Raw genomic sequence first — 15,737 nt, forward strand, 5'->3', positions numbered from 1 at the left:
AGTAGTGGAAGTAGATGATATTCTGAATATATTTTGAAGGTAAAGCCAATAGTATTTGCTGATAGATTAGATATAGAATGTGAGAAAGTAGAGTTAAGGACTGTCCTAAAATTTTTTTTTTTTGGACTGAGCAGCTAAAAAGATAGTTTTCATCATCAACTGAGATAGGGTAAATTTCAGGTGGAATGAGTTTGGAGTACTGTGGGCAGGAATCAGGAATTCAGTTTTGGGCATGTTAAGTTTGAAATACCTGTTAGAGATTCAGATATCCAAGTGGAGATGTTGAGCAAATAACTGGATATTGGATTTGGTGCGCTGGAGAAAGAACTAGAAAGGGCTAGAGATAGAAATGTGGGTGCCAAAAGCACATAGATGATATTTAAAGTTGTGATACTGGATGAAATCATTAAGTTGGATAAGAGAACCAAAGGCTGAGCCTTGGGGCACTCTGATGTTAAAGGGCCTGGGAAAAGAGGAGGAGCCAGCAAAGGAGATATAGAAGGAACACATGTAAGGTAAGAGGAAAACAAGAATATAGCATCTTGGAAGCTAAATGGAAGAAGGAATGATCAAGTCTGCTAAGTGTCTCTGACGGGTCATTTAAGATGAGGACTGAAAAATGGTCGTTGGATTTATTAGCAGGGAGTTCAAAACTAGCCATATTTGTAAAGTTTGAGTGATGTTAAAAGAGAATGGGGAGAATGGAGTTAGAGACAATGAGAATAAACAACTCTATAAAGGAGTTGCTACGGAGAGGCACAGATAAATGGAGTGGTAGCTGGTTGAGGAAGTGAACTCGAGATTTTCTTTGAAGATAGGAGATAGACTATTTATGTGTTGATGGGAATAATTGAACAGAAAGAAACTGGTGATGCAGGAGAAAGAGGAGAGAATTATTGAATTAGTGTTCTTGAATAAGATAGAATGCAGCTCATAGCATAAGTGATGGATGAACTTTATATAGGACCACAGGGAATTCACATATAATAACAGGTGGAAAGGTAGCATATGTGGGTACACTTGTTGGTAGGTGGATAGATCTGATGGTGAGAATTTGTAGAGGTCCTGTTGATTGATCCAGTTTTCATGCTGAAATAGAAAGCAAGTTCATCAGATGAGAAAGGGAATGATAGAGGAGGTATTGGAGCTTAGGAGAGAAAGTAGGAAATAGTTGCATAAGAGAGTATGAGAGTGAATGGACTAGAGAAATAAGAGTATAATTGGCCAGTGACATTAAGGACCCACTTGAGGGTGGATATGTGAAATTAGTACTTTGAGGAGTTGTAGCTATTGGTAATATTAGAATTTAGGATATGGAGTGAATGGCTAAAATAGAGTAGAGGAGGTCTTTGCAAGAGTGGAATTCAAGGAACTGAGAAACCAGCATGTTGGAAGTATCACTAACATGTATATGAAAATCTCTAAAAATTAAGAAAAGGATAGATTTGGAGAAAGTGACACTGAATCAGAAGCTAAGATCATTCATTGCTAAGTAAAGGGCAGTGACCTAGGGGTCCATAGATGACCACAATAGTACATAACTAAAAGTGGCAGAGTACAGAACTCAGAGTTCTGTCCCTTCATAAAAGAACTGATGAACTGGCAAAAAAACAGTCAATCAACTTTCACAGAACTCTGGAATTTAGTAAAAACTTAAACCACCAAGGGATGATTTGGTGAAGAAAAAAGCTGCTGTTTGGGATAAGAGAGCTCTGTGGCATTTTAAATTGCCTGCCTACTATCTCACACCCAGATTGATGGTGGCTGTGAAGATAAGAGCCGGCCATTCCTAGTACAAATTGCTAATGCCTGAGGATATAAAGAATTGTTCTCAAAGAATTTGGCCTGTCTGGCTACTCCCTGAAGGATTGGTGAAAGGGCTTGTCTTTGTTTTGCCTAACTGGGAACATCCCTCGGGCTAGGGTGAAAGTGAAGTCTCTCAGTCTCGTCCTACTCTTTGCAACCCCATGGACTATAGCCTACTAGCCTACTCGGCTTCTCCGTCCATGGGATTTTCCAGGCTAGAATACTGGAGTGGGTTGCCATTTCCTTCTCCAGGAGATCTACCCCACCTAGGGATTGAACCCTGGTCTCCCACATTGTAGGCAGATGCTTTACTGTCTAAGTCACCAGGGAAGTCCAGGGAAGATCCCATCCATGGGAATCTCCTAAAAATACCTTTTGGATCTTGGTATACCCTGCTGCACAGTGTCCAGTGGTGCCTTATATAGTCTGAGGAGCAGAAATAGAAAACAATGAAGAAAAATCATCAGAGCCCAACAGACCTATGGGACACCATCAAGTATACCAATGTGTGAGGAGTTCTTTGACTGTCCAGTGGTTAGGACTTGATAGTTTCACTGCCGTGACCCTGGGTTCAATCCCTGTTTAGGGAACTAAGATCCTATATATGGTACAGCCAAAAAAAAAAAGTGTGTCAGTATGTACATTTCGAAGTCCAAGAGGCAGAGGGGAAAGAGAGAGAAAAGGACAGCGTATTTGAAAAAATAATGGTGGAAACCTTCTCAAATTTGATGAAATATATGAATCTACACATCTAAGAAACTTGAGGAACCCCACATGGGATAAACTCAGAGAGATCCACACTGAGACACATTGTAGTCAAATTATAATATAGTATATTATATATATATATATATATATATATAAAATAGTCAAAGACAGAATCTTGAAAGCAGCAAAACAGATGTGACTCATTCATACAAGTGACCTCAATAAGACTGACAGCTGATTTCTTCAGAAGGCAGTGTAATGGACTATATAAAGTACTGAAAGAATGAAACCAAGAATTCTATATCCAGCGAAACTATCCCTCAAAAATGAGAGATTATGATATTCCAAAATAAAAGCTGGGGGAGTTCATCGCTAGCAGACCTGCCCTATAAGAAATGCTAAAGTGAGTCCTTTGGATTGAAATGAAAGGACACTAGACAGTAACTTTAAGCCATATGAAAAAATAAAGAACATTAGTAAGTGTAATTACATAACTAAATATAAAAGCCAATGTTATTGTATTTTTTGGTTTGTAGCTTCTCCTTTTTTTCTGATATGATTTAAAAGACAAAAGAATAAAACAACAATTATAAATCTAGTTGACACACAATGTGTAACAATATAAAAGGGAGAAGGATAGAGATTTATAGATGCAGAGTTTGTATAATATTGAAGCTTAAGTTGATATTAATTCAAAATATGTTATATAACTTTAGAATGTTAATTGTTAACACTCAAGGTAACCACTAAGAAAATACTTTAAAAATAAATAGAAGAGGAAAGGAATAGGGAATTTAAAAAAACACTAAAAAAGTGATGGAGGAAATGAGAAACAGTAAAATAAGACAGGAAACAGTAAAATGGCAGAAGTCCTTCCTCATTACTAATTATTTAAATGTAAATGGGTTAAACTTTGTAATTAAAAAGCAGCATTTGGCAGAATGTATAAAAAAGCAAGGTCTAGACCCACCAAGATCACATGACTTTTCTATAGTGTTAAAATTTATTGTAATAAAATGAAAGGGAAAAAAAGCATGATTCAACTATATGTTATCTATAAGAGACTTACTTTAAGATCCAAAGATACAAATATGTTGGAAGCCAAAGTATGTAAATAGATAACCAATGCAAACAGTATCCAGGAGAGATGGGGTTGCTGTATAGACTTTTAAGTCAAAATTTTTTATAATAGATATCAAAAGACATTATATATTGATAAAAGGGTCAGCCTACCAAGAACATAAAGCAGTTAATAACTGTATATGCACCAAACAGAGCCTCAAAATATATGAAGCAAACATTGGCAGGATTGAAGGGAGAAGTAGACAGTTCTACAGTAACTATTGGATATTTCCATACCCCACTCTCGTTAGTGGATAGAAAAATTTAGACAAATTATCAGAGAGAAAACAGAGGACTTGAGCAACACTGTAAACCAGTTAGACTTAACAGACATATATAGAACAGACCATTGGATAACAGTAGATTACACATTCTTCTCTAGTACACATGGAACATTCTCCAGGAAAGACCTTATATTAGATAACAGACCAAGTCTCAATACATTTATAACATTGAAATCATGCAAAATATTTTCTTAGACCACAGTGGAATGAAACTAGATCACAAGAAAAGTGAATGATAGTGATAGAAAATTCAAAGCTGGGTGGGCTTTAGGGAGCATGGATGGAGAATAGTCTGAAAACAACTATAAAAACAAAGATGATTCATACCCTACCTCCAGGCCTAGTAGTGTGAGGGGTCCAGGGAAAATAGCTACCACTTGACTGGGTTACAGTGGGAGTGGTGTTCTAGTGAATGCTAGGCTTTGTTCAAATGTTAAGGTGAAAGGGGGAAGGAAAGGTTTAGAGGATACATTTAGAGGAGAATTTCAAGGTATAGGGGGTTTTGCTGAGGATGGGTCCTGAATTCCAGATGATTCCATAGAAGTTCTTTTAAGAATGTGGATGCATGAGAGAGGACAGAGCAGGGATTGTGCAGAGCAATATGAAGATCAGAGTACAGGAATTTGACATTTGGCCCTGAGAGTTGGAGGCTTCTTGTGGCTCACTTAAGCAGAGTTAACGGGGAAAATGTGAATACTCCTGGTGGATTCAAGTCAGTGAGCTTTTGTGGTTTTGCTCTGAAACCATGACCATCATTTGTTTTCATGGAAAAATGTTTTGATACTAAAATAGCCATTTAAAAACAATTAAAATCAAACTCTTGTTAAGTTGAGGACTTAATCTGCCTTAAAAATCATGGTGAAATAATGCCTTTTTAATATATTTGTTAGTTTCATTAGCTTCATATGTGCATAACACATATCACAATTATGGTAGGAGGTTTACTCATAAAGATCAGTGTTGAGTAGAAGCAGAATGTAGCGGGGGTGGTCCTAAGATGGCAGAGGAATAGGACGGGGAGACCACTTTCTCCCCCACAAATTCATCAAAGAACATTTAAACGCTGAGTAAATTCCACAAAACAACTTCTGAATGCTGGCAGAGGACATCAGGCACCCAGAAAAGCAGCCCAGTGTCTTTGAAAGGAGGTAGGAAAAAATATAAAAGACAAAAAAAGAGACAAAAGAGGTAGGGACGGAGCTCTGTCCTGGGAAGGGAGTCTTAAAAAGAGAGGTTTCCAAACACCAGGAAACACTCTCACTGTGGCGAGCCTTGGAACCACAGAGGGCAACATAACTGGGAGGAAAAATAAATAATTAAAACCCACAGATTATGTGCCCAATGGTAACTTCCCCAGTGGAGAAGCAGTGCAGACGCCTGCACCCACCACTAGCAAGCGGGGGCTGGGCAGGGAGGCCCAGGCTGCATTGCTTAGAGTAAGGACCAGGCCTGAATGCCCCGAGGGCAATCTGAGGGAACTAACTTGGGCTAGCAAACCAGACTGTGGGATAGCTACCACACGAAAAGCCCTAACCTAAGACACCACCAGGCCTGCTCACAGAACAAAGGACTGAACAGAGCTAGCCCGCTACAGACCATCCCCCTCCGGTGGCAGGCAGCCAGAGCCGGAAGGGTGTAATCGCAGCCCCAGAGAGGCATTATCTACCAAACTGCAAGCAGGCTTCTTTGCCAACTAAGACTTCTTGGGGTTCTGGACAGTCAACATCCACCTGAGAAGGTGTGCCAGTTGTACACCCAGAAAACCGAGCGGCAGGGACGGGGGAGGCAATAAGTTGCAGCTACCGCGCTCTCCAAACACCTCATCACCTGAGCTGCTCGGACCTGGGAAGGGAACAAAACGCAGGCCCAACCGAGTCTGCTCCTCTGAGGACTACCTGAGTGCCTGAACCTGAGCGGCTTAGACCTGGGAGTTGCATGCAGCCCAGGGCCGGCCTTGGACCACTCCTGGCGGAGCAACCTAGAGCCTGAGCAGTGTGGGCAGGGAGGGCACACGCGCCATGAGCAGGGGCAGGCCCAGTGTGGCTCAGACACTGCAAGCACACAGTAGTGTTATTTGTTTGCAGCATCCCTCCCTCCCCACAGTGCAACTGAACAAGTGAGCCTAAAAAAGTGTCCACCATCGCCCCCTTGTGTCAGGGCAGAAATCACTGAAGAGACCAGCAAACAAGCTAAAACAGAGGGAACCGCCTTGGAAGAGACAGGTGCAATAGATTAAAACCCTGTAGATAGTACCAACTACATAGGAAGGGGCCTATAGATCTTGAGAAATATAAGCCAGATCAAGGAACTATCCGAAAATGAACTGACCCCACACTGCCCACAACAACACCAGAGAAAGTCCTAGATATATTTTTACTATCATTCTTTTTTTTTAAATTTTTAAGTGCTCTATTACTCCTTTAATTGTTATTTTTATAACCTACTATTACTTTGCAAAAAAAGACCCTATTTTTTAAAGCAAGCTTCATATACATATATTTTTTTTATAATTTTTGTGACTTTGTTTTTTTCTTTTTTCTTTAATATTGTAGTTTTGAAAATCCAACCTCTACTCTAGATTTTTAATCTTTGCTTTTTGGTATTTGTTATCAATTTTGTACCTTTAAGAACCCACTCTTTTGTACCCATTTTTACCTGGGAGCGAGATTACTGGCCTGATTGCTCTCTCCCCCTTTTGGACTCTCCTTTTTCTCCACCAGGTCGCCTCTATCTCCTCCCTCCCCCCTTCTCTTCTCTACCCAACTCTGTGAATCTCTTTGTGTGTTCCAGACGGTGGAGAACACTTAGGGAACTGCTTACTGGCTAGATCTGTCTCTCTCCTTTTGATTCCCTCCTTTATCCTCCTGGCCACCTCTGTCTCTGTCCTCCCTCTTGTCTTCTCTGTATAACTCTGTGAACATCTCTGAGCGGTCCAGACTGTGGAGCGCACATAAGGAAGTGATTACTGGCTAGCTTGCTCTCTCCTCTTTTGATTCCACCTCATGTCATTTGGGTCACCTCTAACTCCCTCCCCCCTCTTCTCTTCTCCATGTAACTCTGTGAACCTCTCTGAGTATCCCTAACTGTGGAGAAACTTTTCATCTTTAACCTAGGTGTTTTATCAACCGTGCTGTATAGGTGGAGAAGTCTTGAGACTACTGTAAAAGTAAGACTGAAAACCAGAAGCAGGAGGCTTAAGTCCAAATCCTGAGAACACCAGAGAACTCTTGACTCCAGGGAACATTTATTGACAGGAGCTCATCAAATGCCTCCATACCTACACTGAAACCAAGCACCACCCAAGGGCCAACAAGTTCCAGAGCAAGACATACCACACAAATTCTCCAGCAACACAGGAACACAGTCCTGAGCTTCAATATACAGGCTGCCCAAAGTTACTCCAAATCCACTGACATCTCATAACTCATTACTGGACACTTCATTGCACTCCAGAGAGAAGAAATCCAGCTTCACCCACCGGAACACTGACACAAGCTTCCCTAACCAGGAAACCTTGACAAGCCACCCATACAACCCCACCCACAGCGAGGAAACTCCACAATAAAGAGAACTCCATAAACTGCCAGAATACAGAAAGGCCACCCCAAACACAGCAATATAAACAAGATGAAGAGACAGAGGACTACCCAGCAGGTAAAGGAACAGGATAAATGCTCACCAAACTAAACAAAAGAGGAAGAGATAGGGAATCTACCTGATAAAGAATTCCAAATAATGATAGTGAAAATGATCCAAAATCTTGAAATCAAAATGGAATCACAGATAAATAGCCTGGAGACAAGGATTGAGAAGATGCAAGAAAGGTTTAACAAGGGCCAAGAAGAAATAAAAAAAGAGTCAATATATAATGAATAATGCAATAATGAGATAAAAACACTCTGGAGGCAACAAATAGTAGAATAAAGGAGGCAGAAAATAGGATTAGTGAGGTGGAAGATAGAATGGTAGAAATAAATGAATCAGAGAGGAAAAAAGAAAAACGAATTAAAAGAAATGAGGACAATCTCAGAGACCTCCAGGACAATGTTAAATGCCCCAGCATCCAAATCATAGGAGTCCCAGAAGAAGACAAAAAGAAAGACCATGAGAAAATACTTGAGGAGATAATAGTTGAAAACTTCCCTAAAATGGGGAAGGAAATTATCACCTAAGCCCAAGGTACCCAGAGAGTCCCAAACAGGGTAAACCCAAGGCGAAACACCCTAAGACACATATTAATCAAATTAACAAAGGGCAAACACAAAGAACAAATATTAAAAGCATCAAGGGAAAAACAACAAATAACACACAAGGGGATTCCCATAAGGATAACAGCTGATCTTTCAACAGAAACTCTTCAGGCCTGGAGGGAATGGCAGCACATACTTAAAGTGATGAAAGAAAATAACCTACAGCCCAGATTACTGTACCCAGCAAGGATCTCATTCAAATATGAAGGAGAAATCAAAAGCTTTACAGACAAGCAAAAGCTGAGAGAATTCACCACCACCAAACCAGCTCTCCAACAAATGCTAAAGGATCTTCTCTAGACAGGAAATGCAAAAAAGGAGTATAAACTGGAACCCAAAACAATAAAGTAAATGGCAGTGGGATCATACTTACCAATAATTACCTTAAACGTAAATGGGTTGAACACCCCAACCAAAAGACAAAGACGGGCTGAATGGATACAAAAACAAGACCCCTATATATGTTGTCTACAAGAGACCCATCTCAAAACAAGGGACACATACAGACTGAAAGTGAAGGGCTGGAAAAAGATATTCCACACAAATAGAGACCAAAAGAAAGCAGGAGTAGCAATACTCATATCAGATAAAATAGACTTTGAAATAAAGGCTGTGAAAAGAGACAAAGAAGGACACTACATAATGATCAAAGGATCAATCCAAGAAGAAGATATAACAATTATAAATACATATGCACCCAACATAGGAGCACCACAATATGTCAGACAAATACTAACATGTATGAAAGGAGAAATTAACAATAACACAATAATAGTGGGAGACTTTAATACCCCACTCACACCTATGGATAGATCAACTAAACAGAAAATTAACAAGGAAACATAAACTTTAAATGATACAATAGACTAGTTAGACCTAATTGATATCTATAGGGCATTTCACCCCAAAACAATGAATTTCAACTTTTTCTCAAGCGCACATGGAACCTTCTCCAAGATAGATCACATCCTGGGCCATAAATCTAGCCTTGGTAAATTCAAAAAACTTGAAATCATTCCAAGCATCTTTTCTGACCACAGTGCAGTAAGATTAGATCTCAATTACAGGAGAAAAACTAGTAAAAATTGCAACATATTAAGGCTGAACAATACGCTGCTGGAAAACCAACAAATCACGGAAGAAATAAAAATATGCATAGAAACGAATGAAAATGAAAACACAACACCCCAAAACCTGTGGGATACTGTAAAAGCAGTGCTAACGGGAAAGTTCATAGCAATATAGGCATACCTCAAGAAACAAGAAAAAAGTCAAATAACCTAACCCTACACCTAACAATTAGAAAAGGAAGAAATAAAGAACCCCAGGGTTAGTAGAAGGAAAGAAATCTTAAAAATGAGGGCAGAAATCAATGTAAAAGAAACAAAAGAGACCATAGCAAAAATCAACAAAGCCAAAAGCTGGTTCTTTGAAAGGATAAATAAAATTGACAAACCATTAGCCAGACTCATCAAGAAACAAAGGGAGAAAAATCAAATCAATAAAATTACAAATGAAAATGGAGATATCACAACAGACAACATAGAAATGCAGAGGATCATAAGAGACTACTACCAGCAATTATATGCCAATAAAATGGACAACTTGGAAGAAATGGACAAATTCTTAGAAAAGTACAACTTTCCAAAACTGAACCAGGAAGAAATAGAAAATCTTAACAGACCCATCACAAGCACAGAAATTGAAACTATAATCAGAAATCTTCCAGCAAACAAAAGCCCATGTCCAGACGGCTTCACAGCTGAATTCTACCAAAAATTTAGAGAAGAGCTAACACCTATCCTGCTTCCCTGGTGTCTCAGAGGTTAAAGCGTCTGCCTGCAATGCGGGAGACTGGGGTTCGATCCCTGGGTTGGAAAGATCCCCTGGAGAAGGAAATGGCAACCCACTCCAGTATTCTTGCCTGGAGAATCCCATGGATGGAGGAGCCTGGAGGGCTACAGTCCATGGGGTTACAAAGAGTCGGACACAACTGAGCGACTTCACTTTCACTTTAACACCTATCCTACTCAAACTCTTCCAGAAAATTGCAGAGGAAGGTAAACTTCCAAACTCATTCTGTGAGGCCACCATCACCCTAATCCCAAAACCTGACAAAGATGCCACAAAAATAAATAAATAAATAAAACTACAGGCCAATGTTACTGATGAACATAGATGCAGAAATCCTTAACAAAATTCTAGCAATCAGAATCCAACAACAGATTAAAAAGATCATACACCATGACCAAGTGGGCTTTATCCCAGAGATGCAAGGATTCTTCAATATCTGCAAATCAATCAATGTAATACACCACATTAACAGATTGAAAGATAAAAGCCATATGATTATCTCAATAGAGGCAGAGAAAGCCTTTGACAAAATTCAACATCCATTTATGATAAAAACTCCAGAAAGCAGGAATAGAAGGAACATACCTCAACATAATAAAAGCTATATATGACAAACCCACAGCAAACATTCTCCTCAATGGTGAAAAATTGAAAGCATTTTCCCTAAAGTCAGGAACAAGACAAGGGTGCCAACTTTCACCACTACAACATAGTTTTGGAAATTTTGGCCACAGCAATCAGAGTAGAAACAGAAAATAAAGAATGCAAATTCGAAAAGAAGTAAAACTCTCACTGTTTGCAGATGACATGATCCTCTACATAGAAAACCCTAAAGACTCCACCAGAAAATTACTAGAGCTAATCAATGAATATAGTAAAGTTGCAGTATATAAAATCAACACACAGAAATCTGTTGCATTCCTATACACTAATAATGAGAAAATAGAGAAATTAAGGAAACAATTCCATTCACCATTGCAACGCAAATAATAAAATACTTAGGAATATATCTACTTAAAGAAACTGAAGACCTATATATAGAAAACTATAAAACACTGGAAAAGAAATCAAAGAGGACACTAATAGATGGAGAAATATACCGTGTTCATGTATCGGAAGAATCAATATAGTGTAAATGATGCTACCCAAAGTAATCTATAGATTCAGTGTAATCCCTATCAGGCTATCAACGGTATTTTTCACAGAGCTAGAACAAATAATTTCACAATTTGTATGGAAATACAAAAAACCTCGAATAGCCAAAGCAATTTTGAGAAGGAAGAATGGAACTGGAGGAATCAGCCTGCCTGACTTCAGGCTCTACTATAAAGCCACAGTCATGAAGACGGTATGGTACTGGCACAAAGACAGAAATATAGATCAATGGAACAAAATAGCCCAGAGATAAATCCACACACCTATGGACACCTTATCTTTGACAAAGGAGGCAAGAATATACAGTGGAGAAAAGACAATCTCTTTAACAAGTAGTGCTGGGAAAACTGGTCAACCACTTGTAAAAGAATGAAACTAGAACACTTTCTAACAGCATACACAAAAATAAACTCAAAATGGATTAAAGTGTAAGACCAGAAACTATAAAACTCCTAGAGGAGAACATAGGCAAAATACTCTCCAACATAAATCACAGCAGGATCCTCTATGACCTACCTCCCAGAATATTGGAAATAAAAGGAAAAATAAACAAATGGGACCTAATCAATTCCAGAAAAATAAACGACCCAATCAAAAAATGGGCCATAGAACTAAACAGACATTTCTCCAAAGAAGACATATAGATGGCTAAGAAACACATGAAAAGATGCTCAACATCACTCATTATCAGAGAAATGCAGATGAAAACCACAATGAGGTACCATTTTACGCCAGTCAGAATGGCTGCGATCCAAAAGTCTACAAGCAATAAATGCTGGAGAGCGTGTGGAGAAAAGGGAACCCTCCTACACTGTTGGTGGGAATGCAAACTAGTACAGCCACTATGGAGAACAGTGTGGGGATTCCTTAGAAAACTGGAAATAGAACTGCCTTATGACCCAGCAATCCCACTGCTGGGCATACACACCGAGGAAACCAGAATTGAAAGAGACACGTGTACCCCAATGTTCATTGCAGCACTGTTTACAATAGCCAGGACATGGAAGCAACCTAGATGTCCATCAGCAGATGAATGGATAAGAAAGCAGTGGTACATATACACAATGGAGTATTACTCAGCCATTAAAAAGAACGCATTTGAATCAGTTCTAATGAGGTGGATGAAACTGGAGCCTATTATACAGAGTGAAGTAAGCCAGAAAGAAAAACAGCAATACAGTGAAAAGATATAGAAACTACAACAAAAAACAAAGATTCTGAAGTGAAGTGAAGTCGCTCAGTCGTGTCTGACTCTTTGCGACCCCATGGACTGTAGCCTATCAGGCTCCTCCATCCATGGGATTTTCCAGGCAAGAGTGCTGGAGTGGATTGCCGTTTCCTTCTCCAGGGTATCTTCCTGACCCAGGAATCAAATCTGGGTCTCCCACATTGCAAGCAGATGCGTTACTGTCTGAGCCACCATACTAAGGCATATATATGGAATATTAGAAACGTGGTAACGATAACCCTGTATGCGAGACAGCAAAAGAGACCCAGATGTATAGAACAATGTTTTGGACTCTGTGGGAGAGGGAGAGGGTGAAACATTTTGGGGGAATGGCACTGAAGCATGTATCATATCATTATGATAAACGAATCGCCAGACCAGGTTTGATACTGGATGCTTCGGGCTGGTGCACTGGGATGACCCGGAGGGATGGTATGGGGAGGGAGGTGGGAGTGGGGTTCAGGATGGGGAACATGTGTACGCTCGTGGCGGATTCATGTTGATGTGTGGTAGAACCAATACAATATTGTAAAGTAATTAACCTCCACGTAAAATAAATTTTTTAAAAAAGGAGCAGAATATAATGTATTGTCACCATTTGCTTTTTATTTGCATTGGGCCATTTAGTAATTGCCAGTTGTCCTCACTTCATTCTTCTATTCATCTGACCCCAGGCCATTTAAAAATTAAGCGAAAGTCATCTTGATGACAGAGATCCATCTGTTTCTTGGTAGGACCAATAGAGCTGACCTGGGATTGGCCATTCCTAGTTTTAAAATGTTTGATTATCCATGTGTAATAAGTATAGTAGTAGTAGTAGTGTTAATCCCTCAGTGGTGTCCGACTCTTTGCAACCCCATGGGCTGCAGCCGGCCAGGTTCCTCTGTCCATGGGATTCTCCAGGCAAGAATACCAGAGTGGATTGTCATTTTCTCCTCCAGGGGCTCTTCTCGGCCCAGGAATGAAACCTAGGTCTCCTGCATTATTGTCAGATTCTTTACTGTCTGAGCTACCAGGGAAGAAGTACAGACAACTGTTTTGAAGGGGAAGTCAGCTGACAAGCAGATATACTTAGCACAGAAACCAAGAAATAAAAGAACAGGGAGAAAAGTATAAAGCAGACACAGATGGTTCCACACTTCCAAATTTGTCAGTCTTGTCTATCTGCAATTCCACTGAGAAGTACTTGAGAAAGCAAGTTAAAAAAACACGCATATAAACAGAAACCCAAACTAAGTACTATGCAGTATAAAATCTTATTATGTTCAAGTTTCAGATTTTATTCATATATTAGCATGTGTCCATTTTTGAAACTTTTTTTCTTGTGTTCGTCAGTTGTACCAATGTGAAAAGAGATACTCGCATGATTATATTTGTCCTGAATTCGAATGTTATTCATGGTCAGGAAGAGCAATGAAGCTTATTGTTGCCCTAGATTTGTTTGGTCTAATTGTTCTTAATCATTGGTAGATTAAAAATATAGATTTTAGTTGTTCTTTTTGCACTAAATAGAAACTTTTCTTTTGTTTTTCAAGGAACCAAATGGAGAGACTCCTTCATCTTTATACAGAGTTGCAGCAGTACTTCTACAATTTAACCTTATTGATTTAGATGATCTTTATGTACATGTAAGTTAAGTGGGTTGCTAAGAATATTTGGTTATTCATCCCAGGGGTGGGGAAGAGGAGGAGGCAGCCATATAGCACTCCAAGATTGGTTCTAGACTCTCAAGTCTTAATTTTTGAAGCCCTATTACATTATTGCTTTGTGTTTGCTTTAGAAAGTGAATGAATTTAGTTTATTGGAACCATGGAAATAAAATACTTTTTGTCACTGCTGCAGTTTTCAAGGTTGACTATGAAGTTAATTGTCATCAAAGCATATGACATATGCTTTGACATATGTCTCCATGACATATGGAGAGAGAGGCCAAGTTCTAATTAATGTGGTTTTAGACTTCTATATTATACACGGATTATGGGAAATATAGGATTACCTAAATAGTTTTTCCTTTTCCCCTAAATGTTAATTTTGAGGGTTCAGGATGAATTTGGAACTTTTCGTGTACTGTTAAAAGATAGCTTCTCTGGTGTTTTTACTGCTGGATAATAGATGACTAATATTGCGCTTTTATTGCAGGATCTAGAGGAATGTGTATGTGGTTGTAATAGATGACCTCTAGTTTAGCAATAGCTTAGCCTGTCAGTTTGAAAACACTAGGTTTGTAGTACAGAATTTCTTGTTTTATTAGGTTGTGCATTAGGATATCTATGAACTGTTCAAAACTGACATCATCTTCACTGCCTTTGAAATCACTTTCTAACTTCTAACTTCCTTGCCTGTCATTACATATTATGGTTACAGAGCTGAATGAAATTTGATCAGTCTCTTGGAAGCAGTCATAGTCTAGCAAGGGAGAAAACATTTTGCATTCTATACGTACTTTATTGGAAATAGTCACATAGTGCTATGAGGGCTCAAAATAGGTAGTGACCATCTCTGTCATTGGGGGATTATGAAAGGCTTCTCCAAACTACTGACGTTCACCTGGGAACTTGATAGATGAGTAGGTGTTGGCTAGGCTTAAATAGGTAGAAAGCATTGTAGGTAGAATTAACTGAGTATAAAGGCAAGAGGTTTGAAAAGATTTCATTATCCCCTTAGGGGAACACTGAGAAGCTCAGAGTGGTTGGAGCCTAGGATGATATGTAGGGGAAATGAGGATGGAGAAGTAGACTGGAGGCCAAACTGTGAAGGGCTGTTAAGGGCCATGGTAAGGAGTTTGGATTTTTTTCTTGTTGATAGTAGACAGCCATTCAAGATTTAGTGTAGACAAGGATGTACAAACTGAAAACATGAAAAACTGGTCAGAAAAAGAATCTGAAGACATAGGTATGAGTTTATACAGGCAAATGTACACTCACAGAACAAATGGAAAGTACAAAATGATGATAGATTTATTACTGATATTTTTCAGCTTAATTATAAATAAAAGCAGAGTTTAAAAGTATTCCTGTTAAAGTGACAGGGATTTTCAGATGGGATTAAAAACCAGTTTATTGTTTACATGAAACTTCTAAAACCTAAGGGCAAAGAAAGGTTGAAAGTAAAAGGATGGGAAAATATACCAGGGAAATTATTCTTGTCAGACAGAACAGAGAATCACTTTATAATAATAAACTTGTTTGTACTAGAAAGATATAATCCTTGTAACTTTTATATATACCTAATACCATATTTTCAAAATACACAAGACTAGAAATGGAGAGAACTATAATTAAAAACTTAGAGTTAATCCACTGTAATGGGAGATTTCAGAGGCAATTGAAG

The 15,737-nt window shown here is 38.9% G+C and overlaps 1 protein-coding gene across 1 annotated transcript in view; it reads left to right on the forward strand.

Moving 5' to 3' along the window:
- The window catches only part of THOC2 (THO complex subunit 2), a 135,085-nt gene that overhangs the window by 45,836 nt on the left and 73,512 nt on the right, over positions 1-15,737 (forward strand). The window contains exon 9 of the mRNA XM_068962040.1: positions 13,943-14,035. Coding sequence (XP_068818141.1) covers positions 13,943-14,035 — 93 coding nt within the window. The remainder of the gene's footprint in view (positions 1-13,942; positions 14,036-15,737) is intronic.

This window comes from Capricornis sumatraensis, chromosome X (assembly GCF_032405125.1).
Source record: "Capricornis sumatraensis isolate serow.1 chromosome X, serow.2, whole genome shotgun sequence".
Classification (NCBI taxonomy): domain Eukaryota; kingdom Metazoa; phylum Chordata; class Mammalia; order Artiodactyla; family Bovidae; genus Capricornis; species Capricornis sumatraensis.